The sequence below is a fragment of the Leuresthes tenuis genome, unplaced genomic scaffold, assembly GCF_036924035.1.
Source record: "Leuresthes tenuis unplaced genomic scaffold, fLeuTen1.0.hap1 SCAF_3, whole genome shotgun sequence".
In the NCBI taxonomy this organism is placed as follows: domain Eukaryota; kingdom Metazoa; phylum Chordata; class Actinopteri; order Atheriniformes; family Atherinopsidae; genus Leuresthes; species Leuresthes tenuis.
The window spans coordinates 9,799,561-9,817,470 of NW_027325357.1; the positions used below are offsets into that span (position 1 = coordinate 9,799,561).

The 17,910-nt window shown below is 42.5% G+C and overlaps 1 protein-coding gene across 1 annotated transcript; it reads left to right on the top strand.

Moving 5' to 3' along the window:
- Window positions 1-1,804: 1,804 nt before the first annotated feature.
- Window positions 1,805-17,890, top strand: LOC140303100 (rho-related GTP-binding protein RhoA-D-like). Its single transcript, XM_072381722.1, has 5 exons — window positions 1,805-1,965; window positions 9,026-9,183; window positions 11,899-12,019; window positions 12,458-12,588; window positions 15,159-17,890. Exons 2-5 carry the CDS (start codon window positions 9,028-9,030, stop codon window positions 15,330-15,332), a joined length of 582 nt encoding a protein of 193 aa, XP_072237823.1. The 5' UTR covers window positions 1,805-1,965; window positions 9,026-9,027; the 3' UTR covers window positions 15,333-17,890.
- Window positions 17,891-17,910: the final 20 nt, after the last annotated feature.

The window sequence follows — 17,910 nt, forward strand, 5'->3', positions numbered from 1 at the left end:
GTCCAGCAGTTTGACTTTTTTAATTTAGCAGCTTATCATTCTTGCATTGCATCCAGCAGTTCTTATGACATGGCTTTCAGGGTGTTATTTTTGTTCTGCCATTCTCCTCTGGATGGTCAGCTCCACTGGCCTGCACAGGCATCACTCCACCACGTATTGACAGCATCAAAATACACCTAATTGTGTTTATTATCAGACTTTGTATTAGCCAGATTTTTTTCAATAAGAACACAATGAATTTCAGGTTTGCTTTGCAGCATTGAAAACTGTTTTTAATGAGAGCGGCCTCTTTCTGCGAAGACCTGCGTTTGGCAGAAGTCTCCCTTCAGGAATGAGGTTTTACTGAAGCCTTAAAACAAAGTCTAGAAAAAGTGTAGCAGTCTCGTTTCCTCTCAGACCACATCAACAACAGTGTCCTGAAAGGGTATCTTGGAAGTTTGCCCCAACAAGGCCATGCAGAAAAAAAGTTATACTACCTACCCCAGCTTTAAGCAAGCCTTGCAGTTCCTTGCCATGTTTTTAAATTTTAGGTTTTTATACAGGTAAAAAATAAAAATAAATCAATAAATGAGCCAACAAATTGACAGCAAAGCAAAGACACGGCAGCTTATTGAGGTAGATGTCAGAAACTTCAATCTTCTCATGAATCCCCAACAACTGGCTGCTGGCAAAAATCAAAACTGTGACAGCATGGTGCAGCTGGGTTTTCTACAAAACCGTCTCCAGGAGAGATCTGTCAAATATAAGGTAAATTAACACTTTGAAATATATCAGTGCACATATATGTATGGTTGATTGGCATTGCAGGTACCTGGAGTTCAGGCTACAATGTTCCTAGGGGGTCTAGATTTTTCATCATTGGTCAGACAGGGCTGCAAGTCCAGTTGTATTAAACAATAAAAATTTTAAAACAACTCTAAAGCGTAGCCGGTGGGTTGCGATAAATCAGTCAATAAGCGAAGGTTGGCGGGTTTTTTTTTTTTCCAGAAAGGCCACACTGCTGAGATCCACACCCATCCCTCCTGTTGCACGAGTGTCCTGTACTACGGATGATGTCATCCCTGACCGGGGAGGGAGGGGAACCTGGCTGACTCCACCAGCGCCTGCAGCGTTCACGTCAATTTAACAGGCTGCAACCATAAAAATACCGGAAATACGGGCTTCGGCTTCAAAACAAACTTTTAGCTTGTGTCACTTTAAAAAAACAACAACACAATAATGAATGACACGTTGGCCGGAGCAACATGTTGCAATGTTCCAGTACACCAAAAATATTCTATTTCAATTTGTTTGGACTGCCAACAAGGTAATGGTGCAATCACCCCAGTGGCTATTGGCCAATATGAGAAATTTCTCATTTGATAAGGAACAAACATTTCGGTACCTACAGAGCAACGATTTAGGATTTGTATTGCTTCAGACAATATGTGAGGACATCTTAATGTCATCCAGTGCACATTTAGTGGAGATGTCTCATCACGGTTAGGTCATATGGTTTCTCCAGTTGTCAAAAAAAGCAGATGTTTTTGGAAAAAAAATTCTTCTCAACAAGTATAAAAATGACTCCAAAATTGAAATACAGGTTAAAAAAATTACAAGAGAACGACATTACATTTTATTTAAATTTTAGTAAAAATGTCGTTACGCTGGTGTTTTCCCCACTTTTTTTAAACATGGTTACAGTATGTGAAACAGTGTCATTGTCCTTAACGCGCTTCTCTTTTATTTTGAAAGCCTGAGCCGGAAGTATCACCTGTTAGCTTAGCTTAGCTTCTTGCTGGTGCTGGTGGGAGGATCTCTGCTCGCCTCCGTTTCTCGACACTCACTGTGTAAAATTAGCGAACACTGCAGCAAGAAGTCTGTGTATGTGCGTCTGTGTGTGTGTCACGGTCGAGAAAAATCCAGAGAGAAGGAGCGAGCGGGGAAATTTATATTTCTAAGAACCTCTCATCCGGCTGGTGGCAGGTAACTATGAGACGGAGGCTGTGGTTCGACTAACTGCTCCTATTTGACACTATCTAATTATAGCTCTCTTACTTGGGTGAAAGAACAAGGTGGTGGCTTGTCTCCTGCCTTTTTTCCTGCTTAGGTTATAGTTTAATCCTTGTGGTGCTGATTCGTAATGGAGTGTTGTGGCTGTGTTTAAGTACAACTGTTGATAGCTTCATTGTCGCTTGTTTAAAAGTGACGGCAGCAGATCAGATCCTGTCAGTGTGAACAGTCTGTCCAAGTGCAACGACCTCAATAACAGACTACTCATGGCAAAGGTCCAAATCTCCTTATGAGCCTCTTTTTTCTTCTTCTTCTTCTTCCTGTGAACATTTAATTGACTTTAGTTTCAAGCTTGAAGTGTCATTATTTTCTAACACAACGAAATTATTTAAAAACGATGCCTCGAAGTTTGTTAATCTTTTGCAAAAACCTACCAGATTCTCGACATTTGTACGGACAAGTCGATTAATCGAACTGCATGTTGTAGTTGAAAGATAATAGCATTTGTAATCATTGTTACGCATCAAAATCCACTTATTGTCTTGGTCTGATAGATTGTTTTTCCTTTTTATACCATTATAGATGTCATATCTACATTTTCACTGAGACATGCAAGAAATTACAAAGCTGGAGACTTAAACTGCACAGTCATTTTACAGATTAGTTAATCCATTCGATTAATAAAAGTGACACAGTTACTTAACTTTAATGGGCTCCCTTAATGTCCAACATTTATTGAGGTAATCAAATGGCTTCTCGGTTACAGTTTGAAATGAAAAGATATTCAAGCTGAGATGATATGATGAGCGAGGGCAATTATGAAATGCCCTTTTAGTCGTGTGTTTTTCAGCAGTTCAGTTCGTGCATCCTAAAGTGAAGTTATGGAACATTTGCATCTGTTGTGGGAATAAACTTGCATTTAGAGATTAATATATTGATTTCTTTGTTTTGGACTGCGTGCCACACAGAGCAGTTATGGAGAACAGTGATGGACATTTTTCTCTGATTTCTTAAACCACAGACCAAACACTCATTAAAGGACCTGAGAAAATATCTTGGAAGTTATTCAATAAGGAAAATAATCTTTAATTGGAGCCAATCAGTGTCCAGGGCCAGTAAACCTGGCTGGATCCTCTTAACTGGCTGGTCGTTAGTCGGCGCAGGACCTGGGTTACTGAAGTGAAGTGAGTCATGAGGCGTCTGTCTCTCTCTCAAAGCCCCGCAGTGTGTCTTTGTGCCTGCTCATCCTGCTCCGGATACCACTGGCCGACTTAATGCCCTTGTCCTGTCCTACTTCCCTTCAGCAGGCTTCAAGAGCAGGGCCTTCTTTTCGTGTTTTTAAAAATCTTGACGCTGAGCGGGTTGTGAGTCATTCATCTGAAAATGGTTGGTGGATGTTGTCATCGCAGTCATCGTGTTGAGGATGCTGACTTTCAGGGGAAAATGTGCTTACTTACATTGTTGCTGAGAGTTGGATGGGCAAAAAACGGGGGAGACTTAAGCATGTATGTTAATTATGATGCTTTATGTAGACCGTTGGCACAGTTTCATAGAAAGTTCGTAAACAGGGGGAACCAGCTATCCTGGCTCTGCTTGAAAATAACAATCCGCCTGCCAACACCTGCGAAGCTCTGTACATTAGTTTCAACCGTATATAGATCAAAGTGTATATATGACGTGCAGCAGTTTCCCTGAGCTTGTCATTGTTTAGAAAAAATCATACTCAATCTACAAATATCCTTTTATATTCTGTTCATGATTAATTGTCTGCCAGCAGCCTTGATAAGGTTAATATTTTATTTGATATCTCGAGCTGACTGTTGACACATTCCATGAGCATACCAGTAGTCACGACTACTGTCAGTGACGGTAAAGAGCTGCCATGTTTGTAACAAGCTGATCTGATTTCTCGACTATGTTCCTGCTGTTGTGTAAGACACTCTCATTTCAGTTTTGTGCACTTGAGTCACGAGCAGAAACCCCAGGAATCTCTTCCTCTAATCCATAAATATCTGATCAAAGTCAGGCTGACGTTTCTCTGTGAGATAAGTTCTATAGTCACCAGATGTCTGAGCCTACAAGTGATCCGTTCTCTGCTGCCGCCTGTCAGATTTAGCCAGATAAGATGTTTCTGAGCTCGAGTGAAAGCAGCGTAGATGGCTTGTGTCACGGATGGTCTGCTCTGTCTCAGCCTCTATTTTTATGAACTTTGGCCCATTTCTCAGACTGACCACCTGCAGAGGCGGCTAATTCGTCAGTGCTTAAAATCCAAATGTTTCTCTCTTCTAAAAACAGTAATAGACCTTTAACTGGTGGAAAACCTCAAGATAGTTGGTTGCAGCATGACACCTGCTGAGATGCCTGCTGTACATTTGGAATCTATTTTATTCTGTATATTTGTGTTGATTCAGTGTAGAATCACAGAGTGAACGTTTCAGGTCAAAATCCACCTGGATTTTAGCCTCTTTCTATGTTTGTTATAATAGTAGCACAACAAGAAACTTCCTGAGTGTTGTTAGCTGATCTATAACTTTTTGAGGACGGTGTAGTTTATCAAAGACAGAGGTGCAGTCCTGGAAAGCCTGTTCGACCAGCAAAATAAAGCCTACTTGTACTCATTTCCTGTCATATGTTTGCCGGATAGCAGAACCACAAAGTCAGCGTCTCAGGAACAACAGGCCTGACATTAGCTGCATGTTTGTCTTTGCTTAGCATAGTTGTTGATATTGAACTCACATGAGGACTGAAAGGCAGCTCACCTCGCTGGTCGGGGTCACGGTCTGCTCTGTGCTAACTCTGCTCAGCTTGTTGCATAACTCCTGGTGGCCCCTAAGCCTCAGGAAGCCTCCTTAGAAAAGGGGAGATGGTTGTGGTGTGTTCATTAACCCGGGACACTGCTCAAATAGTTGGAGGAACTAGTGGTGCTTTGCCTTTCTTTACATTTCAGTGTTGTGTTTGGATCAGGTTTTCTGCATGCTTCACTGAGAGCTTTCACATTATTTCCCCTTTTGGGACTTCCGTGGGTGTGTTGCACCTGGACTTTGGCTGTGGATCTAGGTCACTGAGAGGGGTCCAAACTTGTTATGTTGCATCCACTGGATGCTTGAACGTTGGAGCCAGGCCATCACCTTGGGCTCTTTGTGATTTCCTGTAAAGCCATTCTTTAGCAGTTCTTCCAGTGTGTCCTGTTGGGGCGAAGAGCCGCCGCCATCAGTAACATTTCCGATTTGCTCGTTATTTGACAATATGTGTGACAACCTTTGGCGCATATATTGGGACCTATTGATGGCAGACATTAAAAAATCTCCATGGATGAGCATAATCCCAACTGGTTAGATGCAACTATTGGAGTCATGAATAATTCTTTTATAACACTAGAAATAATGATTGTAGTGCAGAGAGTTCCACCAGAAAGGTGCTTTTGCATCACTTCTCCACCACCTGACGTAGTCAGAAACCAGAATAGTGACAGAATGTTCTTGCTTTGTCACCAGTAGAGCTGGTTCTCAGCCGGTCCGAACATGTTTCTGAGCATAGCTCTGTGCGCCACCAGATAAATCTTTGTTGCGATGTAGAGTCAGAATCGCAGGTAAATGAAAATGTCTGCACCCTGAGCTGAGTTATGTTTATTTAGTCATCAAAGTTCAGCCAGTCGATACTGGATAGATAAGTGCTGCTTCCTCACTTGTTTTGATTGAATAAGGGAGAGATCAGGTTTCAATCCGCGTGCGGAAGAGAGGAATGAAATTATTATTATTTTTTCCAGAAACAGGGGTCCGTTTGATCCTTCTTGACCACAGGAAGCGGGAACTACCACAGAAACTCTACAGAGTTTCTGATTGGTTTATGTGTTTATTTTCACCTTTCTATCTCAGTCATGTCCTGTTTAATTTTCACCATGAAATCTTGTAACTTTAACCAGTGTCGCAGGAACAGTTGTGCAGCCTTCTGCCTGCTTAAATCAGCTGAGGAGACTGAGAGTGACTTAGGAAAGGGAGCGATAATCTTGACAAAAAAGCAGTGAATTGGGGCACTGTAATGTAAATATCCAATTGTTTCAAAGCGGTTACATTATCAGGCACAAAAAAAGCTCCCATATATATGTATATTTAACAGATTTTCAGTTGATACAACTGGAGCACACTTCCTGGTTTGACTGCTCTGTGTAGACTGCTGCTGTGACCCTGATACCCCAGTAAATAGACATGTTTTACACTTCAGTTGACCCCCCCCCCCCGTAACATACCGTAACATCTGTTACTACTGGCAACAGCTTGAACATCCACTTAAGCTCTTCCTGCCATTAGTATCCATTAGTGCCTAAATTTAGGCCATTAGTCACAGGTAGCCTGAGCATCCAGCACAGATTGTTACTATGTTTGGGACATCTTCATGCACCATTTCCCTTTGCCAATATGTCAAGATGTTCCTTCTTAGGCTCCACCAAGGAAAAACTCACTGAACAGGTCAAACAGAACAGCTGTGTTAGTGTGCATGTATGTGTGAGTAAGCAGGCAGGAGTGTGTGCTCACATGCATTTTGCTGCCTCTGGCTGCTCTGCTGATGTCTCTCCAAACAGACCTATAGCCAAAAACTCCTCCCAGACTCCACAGAACAGGAAGTGGATTGTTTTCTTTCACAGGGTGAGCCTTGCAGCCCCGAGCTTCTGTCCCCTTCTTGTTTGGCTTCTTGTTGGCCATCATCTTCTTTATCTCCGGTCCATTTGTCTCTGAAAAGTAAAGGCTGCAGAAGGAGGGTCTTTTGACGATTAAAATGCAGATGAAGTGGATTGTTACTTGCTTACTTGCCCTCCATGAGATGAGTAACCGATGTGTTCAATCAAGCAAACAACCACAGATTCCTGTGTAGCTGCTGGTTAAGTTAAAGACATAGAAGTTTATTTTCTTACCATTTCTATATACATCTACTTTAACAACAGTGAGTATAAATGTACGTATTTGTTGGCCTTTTTATGCAGCCGAAGCTGTTAATTTCTATTAGTTTTGACCAGCCTGAGATGTGTTTAAAAAAGTTGTCCCCATATGAATGATATCTTTTCCTCATATGTCTGACTCTGCTAAGCAAACTCCCGCTGTTGATAGTTCACCTGAATTGTAGCGTTGATGCCAAGGTAAGCATCAAACTTTCTACTTTAAAGCTATTAATGTAATAATAATACAACCCTAAATGAACAGATGCCATTATTTATTTATCAAAACCCAAGATACAGGAAACACCTTTTAGCTCTATGTGGAATAAATTCCGTTAATAATCTATTTATCAGGTCAGTCATGGTACCAACAGCTCGACTGATGGCCTTTGTCTGCGTTTCATTTTTCTTATTGATTAATGGCTGAATGTACCCTTGTTACTATGCATCTGAGCAGCGATTAAAAGTGGGCAGACACAGCTCAAAGTTTTGCCCGTGGCACTGGAAGATGAATTTCTCCTGATAAGTGGGTGCCCTCATGAAGAGAATTGCTGTCAAGACTGTCTGGCAGAAAGTGGATGAGGTGAGGAGCCAAACGACTATATGCACAGCTGCTCCCAGGCAGCGAGGCTCCAGCTCATCCATCAGTTGCTCTGCTAACTCATCCCCCAGCAGCCGGCACGCACACCAGCTAAACCAGCCCTCTGCTCCCAGGATGTTGCAGAGACGTTTCTCGGTTCAGTTTATTTACACAAACGTTGTTTATAGAATAACATCACTCTGTGGGATTGTACAGTCAGCAGATTAATTGGTGACAGGTGAGGGTATCTGGATTGGTTATAAAAGGAGCTTCCACCAAAGACAAAGGTGGGTGGGCAGCACTATGTGCCAGACTCCAGACCCAAATTGTGAAAAACTGCAGTTTTTCAAGACTTGCAGCTCAAAATCTGAAAAGAATATAGGGAGTGAGCCAGACCTCATTTTGCACGACGTACAGTGCAGCAGCGTGTGATCGGAAGCACATTGTGTGCGGTTGACTGGCCTGCCCGCATTCCAGATCGGTCCCCTGTTGATGATGTGTTTCAAATCAGTAATAGGAGAATCAGACTGAGGCAGTTCATCAGCTAACATTCAGCCAGAATGGACACAGATTCCTCTGTAAAACTGCAACAGTTGGTGTCCTCGGTTCCCAGCCGATTAAAAACCGTAACACAGTGGTAAATAGATTTGTTTGTGCTTTCTAATTACAGTTGAGTTGGTCAGTAATGACGGTAAAAATGATTTCCTGGTGCACTTCCTGTTGTTGCAGGGTAAAGTTTGTGTTATAGTTTTGGTGGGAAAAGGAATGGGTGGTGTTGTTGCTGTAGGACAGTTTACACACGTGCACATACTTGCTAAATGCCGTGTAAGCTGTTACAACCCAGCATGACACAATGTTGTCTTTGCAGGTTCGGCTCCAGCTCTTTTAATAAAGAAACGTTTTGAGATAATTACGGTGTTTTCTGTTATCAAAATATTGCTGAAAGAAACTGAAGGAGCATCTGAAGGGATCAAAGGCAAAGTAGTGTTTTGTGTGCTTTAGTACACTCCGTGTTCCGCGTACTTCACCAGCTGCTCGAATTTCCTGTACACTTTCCTCCTCCTCACATGTTGAAGGGGGGAACAAACAGGGCGGTGGAGGAGCCTCATGGCACATTCTTTCATGTGCTAGCTTGTCTCAACACCCCTGCTCTGTTTTTCATCCTCCTCACTCCTTTCTCATCCTCTGGCGCCTCCGTCCTTCATGTTGTTTTGTAGTCTAGATTTGGGTGAATCAAAGTCTCTGCCGTGGTTGCAGTCAGCTGAGACGACGTACAGATCAGACAGCCCTCCTTTAGGCGTAATGTGATGTTGGAGCGGTTATCTTGGAGCTACACATCACGAGCAGGAAAAAAATGTCATCTTGCAAACTGCATTCATCTGTACAAATATTTTAAATACTCAAGTAGATGTCAGTGTGAGACATTGTTTGACTGCAGCAGACAAATGCAGCCTCGCCTAAAAGCCATGAAGTTTCTTTTGCTCTGTATTACCTCTAAGAGCCCCTTGTTCTTCTCCCAACAGAAATGGCAGCCATTCGGAAGAAACTGGTGATTGTTGGGGATGGAGCTTGCGGGAAAACATGTCTTCTGATTGTTTTCAGTAAGGACCAGTTTCCTGAGGTCTACGTCCCAACAGTGTTTGAGAACTACATTGCTGATATCGAGGTTGATGGAAAACAGGTTTGTACGATTGACATTATTGTCCTGTTATTGTGTGCGTAAAAGGTTTTCCAGTGCATTTTCCTGTTGAAAAAAGACTCACGTGTTCCAGACAGCAAGAGAAACACATTTTCCCCTCTTTTTGAAGTTGACAGTTGAGCCTTCACATTTATAACACGTTTCCTGAAACTTGGAGCCTGTGAGAACAAAACAAATGCAACAAAAATAGCCACTTAACAGGTAATGGTGTGGAAGATTTAGGCCAAAGTGGGGATCGTACCATAGTGTTCAGAACATGTGCCTCGGTCCTGGTGGCTGAGAGTTAGCATAGGTTCATGTTAAAGTAAATCTAACATGTCTCTGTTAGAAAAAGAAAAAACAAGTTCACACCAGTTGATGTTCCATGCAGATGACGGGCAACATAAATTTTTTGGTTTTGTTTTAGCGAGGGTCGGATTTATAAGTACAATGAGGAAAATTGCAAGATCAGATTGTTTTTACTTTCGGTGCTACGAGAGATTAAGCTTTCAGGATTATGACTGAAAATATATTTTGTGACAAAGAACCCAAGGAGCTAATCTGTCTCTCAAAGCAACCCCACCCTTATTTACGTGCCTTGCAGTTTGAGCCTTGTTTGAGACATGAAGATGTGTCACGCTGTGTTGCATAATGAGACGTTGCCTCTCTTTACTATCTATGTTGCCTGGTTAGATTTAGTGCCAGTCAAATCTGGCAGAGATGTAAAGAAATGGAGAAAGGAAAAGTGTTTATTTTATGGAATCATACGTAGTGGGTTTTATGAGCCACTATCTTGATAATAAAGGTCTTTTACTTTTGAAACTCAATAAAAAAAAACTTTTTTTAATGTTCATGAGCAGTTAAGCAAGTGGGAATTCAATTTGGCGTCCAAACGATCCAACGTGTGACATCGACCTCACTACTACCGTTCTCAGGACTCTGGAAAGTAGTCCAGCTGGAAACATGTTTATTCCTGCTGTAAGGTTGAACATCTTAACATGGGTCTATGAACCAGGCCCAGGGGGTCATTCCAGGGACTGTTTTGGTATAGTTGGGTTATTAAAGACTAGAGAACGGTTGTTAACGCAGGTTGTGAGTTACACAGACATGTACTGCTCGCGTAATTACAGTTGTTACGCTGTGATTGGGCGGTTTGTTTTTAGAGGGGCAGATTTAGCCTTTAGTGGATGGAGACTTATAAAACAAAGTGGGTTTTTTTTTTAGTCGGTTCTCCTACTCCATAGTGCATGTGACGTCTTGAATGTGAGTCATGGGGAGTTGGTCGGAGAAGGTTGAGTCTCAGCTGCAGATGGCTTGTTATGTCAAAGGGTTTTGTTCACTTGATCTGACCACCGGTGCAGGATCACAACTTGGCAAAACAGGAAATGACTCTACTTCCTGGCTTCCTGTTCAGACAGGGAACAGGGATGTCTCCTGGCAATCCCCCTCCCTCCCTCAGGACCCTCCTCCTGCTGCTGCCTGATAAGTCTTTCATTTCCTGTCTTTCTTGTCCTGGCTGCACTTCGATGGAAGGAGGCAGGAAGGGGTTAACTGCTGTGGTTTGGATATGGAATATAAAGTTAGGAGTTCATAATGGACATCTCTCTGGAGGATGGCTGTTCTGTAAGAATCAGTCCCCTCCCACACCCCTGAGATGGAAAACATTTTCTTTCTCACACCTTCAGTGGACTGGGCAGATTCTATAAATGGCTGTTTTTTCCCTTTTTCCTTTACTCCCCAAAGTCTGCAGCTTACAGCAAGTCCAGTGGGAACATAATGATCTGGTTGCTCATGCAGTCTCAACAGTCTTCAGCCACCTCCCACCCTCTGCCTCTGCAAAGCTCTATTTTAGGTCTGTTGACTGATTCCTGTGCCCTCCGTGGGCATACCAGAAATTGCCCTCATTCTGTAAAGTTCCAGTTTTATAACTTTGTGAAAGTTTTCTTTCGCTGAAACCATCAAGTCAGCTAATAAGCAGACTCCATTCGAGACAGGCTGTTAATGGCTCTACAGGGACAGAAGGTATCTGATTTGATGCTCACTAATCTCCCACTTCCCCTAATTGAATTAATCAGCTGTGTGATGGGATGAAGCCAGTCCTCATGTTCACTTCTGTAACACTGACAACATGACAGACTTATGGAGCTGTTTGGGTCACAGCTGCTATGGTGATGATAATCAGAATCAGAAACCGTTTTATTGTCAAGTAGGTTCACACAGTCAAGGAATTTGTTGCGGTGTGCTGGTGCTTTGTTTTCCGGATAATTCAATAAAAACAATGAATAAGAACAGTAAGTAAAAGTGAAAGCGTCTGTGATCTCATCTGAACAAGGAATGCGTTTGAATTAGAACAAACACATCACAAGTTATGATCAAGATGCAAGGTACCAGTGGCAGGAGGAGGGAGGAGTTCCAATCAAGTCATGTTAACATAATTCCACATATTTAAGGCATTAGCCATTGAGAAATTTACTCAGACAGCCCACAGGTGTCAGCGTTCTTATGTCATCTTTCAAAGTCATGACACTCAAAGAAACCTGGTAACATTTGAAGTGGCAACGCTTTGTAAACTCCTAGCAGACAGATTATGATCCATATCAATCACTTCTGAGTAATCCAAGCAAACAAAAGAATCCTGGTTAAAACAGCGGGTAAAAAGAGAGTTGTTGTGACTCACGTTTATGTGAGCTGCTTCTGTAATGTTTCCTGACTCACCAGGTGGAGCTGGCGTTGTGGGATACTGCAGGCCAGGAGGACTATGACAGGCTGAGGCCTCTCTCATACCCTGACACAGATGTCATCCTCATGTGCTTCTCCATTGACAGCCCAGACAGCTTGGGTGAGGAACTCTGTCAAAACCTTTTATTTGTATACAATTCATTTAAATATGATAGTCTGAGTTGATAAAAACCTTACTGACATGGCAGCAGAACTGAAAGAAACAGTAATGCAATAGAACATTATTAAATACTGGGCTTATACTGTCTAAAATTTATATTTTGATAACATCTTGGTAGGCTGCTTGTTAAATGCTTTAATGGACTTGGTGGGAACCAGGACTACTGCAGCTAAAAACATCTTTGCCCCAAGCAGTCTGCAGAGCAATCCATCATGAGAACTGTTCTGCACCATGACTCTGTACTGCTTGCCCTTTTTTATCGCCCCCTCCCCTCCCCTCTCCTCCCCTCTCCTCCCCTCTCCTCTCCTCTCCTCTCCCCCCTCCTTCCTTTACTGCCTCTGGAGTCTTTCGGCTGACTTCTTTTCTCTCCCGGGACAGAAAACATCCCTGAGAAGTGGACACCAGAGGTGAAACACTTCTGTCCCAATGTGCCCATCATCCTGGTGGGGAATAAGAAGGACCTGAGGAATGATGAGCACACACGGCGAGAGCTGGCCAAGATGAAGCAGGTATGAAGGGCCCGAAAACGGGTAGAAAGCTATTCATATCTCGGGCTCTAAAGGCCTGAGGGTATGACTTATGTCTGACTTGTTTATGGACATATTCGTGACATTTTATGATGTTTTAGTAAAAGTCAGGTAACACTGCATTTATCGTCCTGCTGTCGTTTCCAGTTAACTTAGTTAAGAACTGTCAGCTGATACAAGGACTGCGGTTAGAAATGTTCACTTCATTGTTCTACTGGATTTAATCCCCACGTTTCCTACGTTACTCCACCATTCCATGCACTCCCTTCCATGCACGCACCACTCTGCTTACTAATAATATGTCTCATCCTTGTTTCAGACACCCTGCTTTAAACATGTCTGAAACGGATGCATATTGAAGCTTGTTTGGAGACATGAGATGGATAACTTTAAGGTTAAAGGGACATTCAGACATCCAGACTTTGGTCACTTTTATGTAAATGTTCGTCTTGGATTCATCCAGAAATGCCTTTGCAAAATTGGTCAGTGCAGTTGTTAAAATGAAAGTTTTCCCTCTTTCAGTTTGAAGGTTTTATGTATATATATGAAAAGAAACATCTGATCCTTATCAGATCTTAAAATTAGGGAAATACAACCTCAAATGACATTTACTCATTTAGCTTTTATCCAAAGCGATTCACAGGTGAGGAAACAACAATCAGCCATCGGTGCAGGAAAAAACGCTGGTCTATACACTGAAGGCTAAATCAGTATAAATCTGAGTACAGATGTTCACTCGGTAGCTCCTTCCATCATCATAGAACCACATATGAGGACAGTCTGAAAGGCAAACATTAATAACTTGAATTTTATTCGGGCAGCCAAATGAACAGCAACACGCAACATACTACACCGTGTCATTCATTGGACAGTTGAGCCAAAATGTTGAGGCAGAATGTGGAAAATTTTGAGTAAACCTGAAAGCTTTTCAAAGCAGCTTTGGGAGCAATAATTTGAATGAATTGTTTTCAGTCTCTCACATCGTTATGGAGGAATTACCTCGCCCAAAAATACCTTTCAGAATTAAAATGAATGCGTTCAACATGCTAAGTGAGGCTTAGCATCAGTCTCTCTGAGCATTGCATGATTTGACCCCAGGGTGAACTTGCTGGGACGCCCACTCCTGCGAAGATGAACGACCATCTCAAATCTTTTCCACTGTGGCCAGATGAACTTGAACTTGTTTGGAAATGACGCTGTAACCCTGTTCAGATGGATGGGCAGCGACAACGAGGTCATTGCTGATGTCTTTCCTCCTGGGCATTGAGTGAACACGCACCTGAACGCTCCAGACCAGCAACCTGACATCTGCTTCTGCATTTTGGCTTAGTTTTTGTTTAATATGACACGTTGTAAAGTGTAACGTGTTGTTTATTCGTCTCCACACCGTCACACAAACGTTTCCTCATAACAGCATTTGACTTTGCCATAAAAAGGAATATAAAGCCAACAGCTATGCTGCTATGTTAAAGTTGGAAATATTTTATTATTGCAGGTAAAAGCAATGATGAGGGAAGTTTGTTTAACGCTGTTATTTATTGATTCAGTTTGGCGATCTGTGGTTTTCCAAGCAAACGGCTGTTCACATCACATTAACTCACCTCTTCTGTGCGTTTGTCTGGTAAAATGACTGCCGTGGTACGCGTTTGTGCCGTGTTGAAAGTGAAACATACATGCGATACAAGGTCTGACCCAATCATAGGTCATTCAGATGCGACACTGACACTTTATGAGATTTATTTTGAACTATAAACCTCACTGTCTCTCCTATTGGTCACTGAAAGTTGACTTGCCCTTGGAAGCAGCAGTGATGGTGGTCTGAAAGGCTTTCACTGACCCATTTGTTATGCCATAATGAGAGCAACAGATCGGTTTACTCTGTCACAGAATGGCACAGCATGCCGCTGCGGCCCATTCTGTCCTCCTGGTCCAGCTGATAATGGGAACATGTTGACAAAGCTCTTCAGTTCTTTTCCACACCATCGTCAGCTTTTCTTTTCTGCAGAAATCAGGGAGTGTTCGACAAAGAGGAGCACTGAGCCATCGGTTCAGGTGTTTCAGATGTTACACATGGTTAAAAACAGATGTCCAAGACAGACAATCGTCCAGACAACAGAGTTCAGCTGCACTGAACTCAGATCATCTTGCTTTGACAAAAATGTTGTTGCAGGTGGAACTGGACTTTGCATTGGAGATTAGTATGTTTTATTACCTGTGAATGAAATGCCATTCAGTTCCTCCTGGGTGAAGTTTTTTTTGTTTCGAGTGTGACTTACTGTAAATGTAAATGTAGGACATTCCATTTACCAAACCTTGTTTGACAAAGAACAACAGGAATTTATCTTGTTTGAGAAGCTGAAACATGAGAATATTTGGCTCTTTTTGTTTGAAAATAAGTGATATTTTGAGAAAGTATCAGACTCGGTGCAACTGTTTAACGGACAAATTTCTGCAGCGCTAATTATGACCCGAAAAAGAGAAAGGCTGTTCTTAAAGTTTCTCTCTCCTGGTAAGTTTAAATCTGTCTAATCATTTCTGATATAACCCTGCAGGAGCCAGTGAGGATAGAGGAAGGCAGAGACATGGCCGGCAGGATCAGCGCTTTTGGCTACTTGGAGTGCTCTGCCAAGACAAAGGATGGTGTGCGGGAGGTGTTCGAGATGGCCACTAGAGCGGCGCTGCAGGTCCGCAAGCACAGGAAGAGAAGCGGCTGCACGTTGCTGTGAGAAGTCCAGATCCAGATGCCACAAACTCAACTGACCAATAGAAGAAAAGCAAGAAACCGAAAAGAACTGATTTATTACCAAATAGATCTTTGTACTGTATCTTGCATTTCTCACAAACAGGCAGACAGATGAACGTAAACAAAACCAGAACAGGAAAAGGACTTGTCTATATTACAACCATGGTTAGGAAATGAAGTTTAAAGCTCTTTATTGATTTGCTTTAGCTCCAAAATCTCTTTACACATTTTTTTTTCCCTTTTCAAAATTGTCTTTCTTCACACTTGTAGTGTAACAGGGCTGTGGTAGGTGCACATATATGTATGCAATTTTGTTCTTTACGAGCTCGAGTGAGCAGCATCCTCCTTCGCTTCTGTAGTCTTCATAAGTAGGGTGTTGATTAAACAGTCCATCTCTGTTTATAACTGTAGCAGTTGTCGTTGCAAATGACCACAGGAGCCACCGTCTACATGTCTTTGTCAGTCAGCCGGCATTTAAGCTGAGGACCTCTTCATTGTACCGTAGCTCATTTTACACAATGTTGTCATTGTGCGACCCGAGTAAAGCCGTAACTAAGGCTTTCAAAACAAATGCTTGAGGCATTTTTGCAGGCAGGAAACATCACCTTTCCCTCTGCATTCTCTGTTTTCAGTCCAAGACAGCCAGCTGCTTCTGTAATGTTGTAAATGATCAACGAAGGAGTGAGCTTTCCATTCTGTACCCCTCGTAACTCTTTCTAATCTTTGCAGTGGACCTAGATGGTGAGGGGAAGTGGCCAGTAGAGACCTAAGCCAATAAGACTCAACTATGCACAATCGCCATCAGGACCAACAGGGAGATGACACAGCTGAAACAGAATTCACATGGAGGCTAAGGCCTGTTTGTTTATTGTCACCTAGTTCAGCTCTCCTGCTACTACTCAAGTGAGCCTGTCACACCCGCTGTTGGAGCTGGAATGTTTCACCGGTTAGCCCAGTCATGGAAATGATGTCTTCATAGCTTTGTTGCCCTTTTTCCAGTCGGACGACATTCTTTACATGTCTGAGAGGAGCCGAGATGTGATTGAGCAGTTTGTTTTTCCCTGGTGCCTTCTCTGTTCTGGCGTGCCTTTGCTTGTTTCCTCCCAGACCAGGCTGACAAGGCTGCTGTATGCCGACCTGATACTGGCTGACAAAGTAAAGAGTAAACTCCCAGACATGTTTGACAAGGCTTGCTTCTTTGAATAGTTTGAAAAGTACCAGTGTCATTGGTCTGCTAAAAATACATGCAGGGGCTGAACATTAAGAGCTGCTGTATAAATGCAGAATCACATCATGTAGTTAAGCATCGTGACTCACTTGTGGAAAAATGTACTAAATTGTAACACGTTCCTTCAGCTTGCTTGCAATACACCCGCCTGCAGCCATGAAGATTTGATGTTTTATGACTGCTAGAAGTTTGCACAACATTCACGATTTTATGTCTCAAGGCAAATCACCAAAAGTTAATTTATAGTTATACGAACCTTTTGAGGCATTTCACACCGTCCACTCGTCCCAGTTTTGGCTCACGTGTCCTTTCAGAATACTCTGTTGATCTGAAAATACAACAGCTTAATAACCGACCTTCTCAGCGCCCAGTGACTGGCCCTCTCTTGACGGCAGTCCTTCACTCTGCCTGTGTCGCTCATTCATGTACAGTACATGTTCCGCAGTTGCATAAAGGGTGATTTATGAAAGGTCTGTGGCAAAACAATACCTTTGATGTTGCATGCTACCTTCTTAGGATGCCGGAAACCAAGCATACCTGCTGGTAAGGTCTGTATCTATTATACTTTAGTGTCGTATGTCTTGCAAACGTAATCCCTCTGCTGCTCAAGCACATGTTCAGTGAGTGAGCAATAGGAGAGGCTACAACCGTTCTAATTGTAGACGAGTACAGTTTTTCAGTCACGACAACTTGAGATGATGGATGCTACATTTGAATTCTGGACTTTGCATCATTATGGACAACAAGCACACGATTAAGGGAAGGGTGAACAAATATCAGAATGTGAGCTTTTTATCACTGAAAACAGGCCCCGTTGTCAGTGTTTCATAGTTGTGGAATTACGCTCTGAGGTCTCAACAAGCTCACTGCCAAGGAATCCTATGGAAGCAGAGGTCAGCAAGGATAGTAACTGTCACAGCTGGAAACACAGCGCCACGATGAAAGCATTCCTGTAGAGCAACAGAAGACCCGCTGGTAAACATATCCCTAAGAGCATGCGCCACACTGCTGTTACTGTGTACGCAGATGATGTCCAGCTAAATCAAAACGTCCTTACAATGTTGATGCATGCCTGGGAAGCCCACGGGTCTTTACTGTGCGCACATACACAAGCACTAACATGCACACGTCTGTGGGAACAGCTTCTGCTCAGTGTTGTAACTTTTCTTTCTTTCTCTGGTAGTATTTGAAATGATAAAAGGATCCAGATTTATATAAAAGCTCCTTGTAATAATGCTTTGTAAACAGAAAGTTGCTGTAGTGAATGTCTAATCTGAAGTGAACATTATTAATAAAATATTTTTTAAACAAGACAGACTAGTTTTCCGATCAG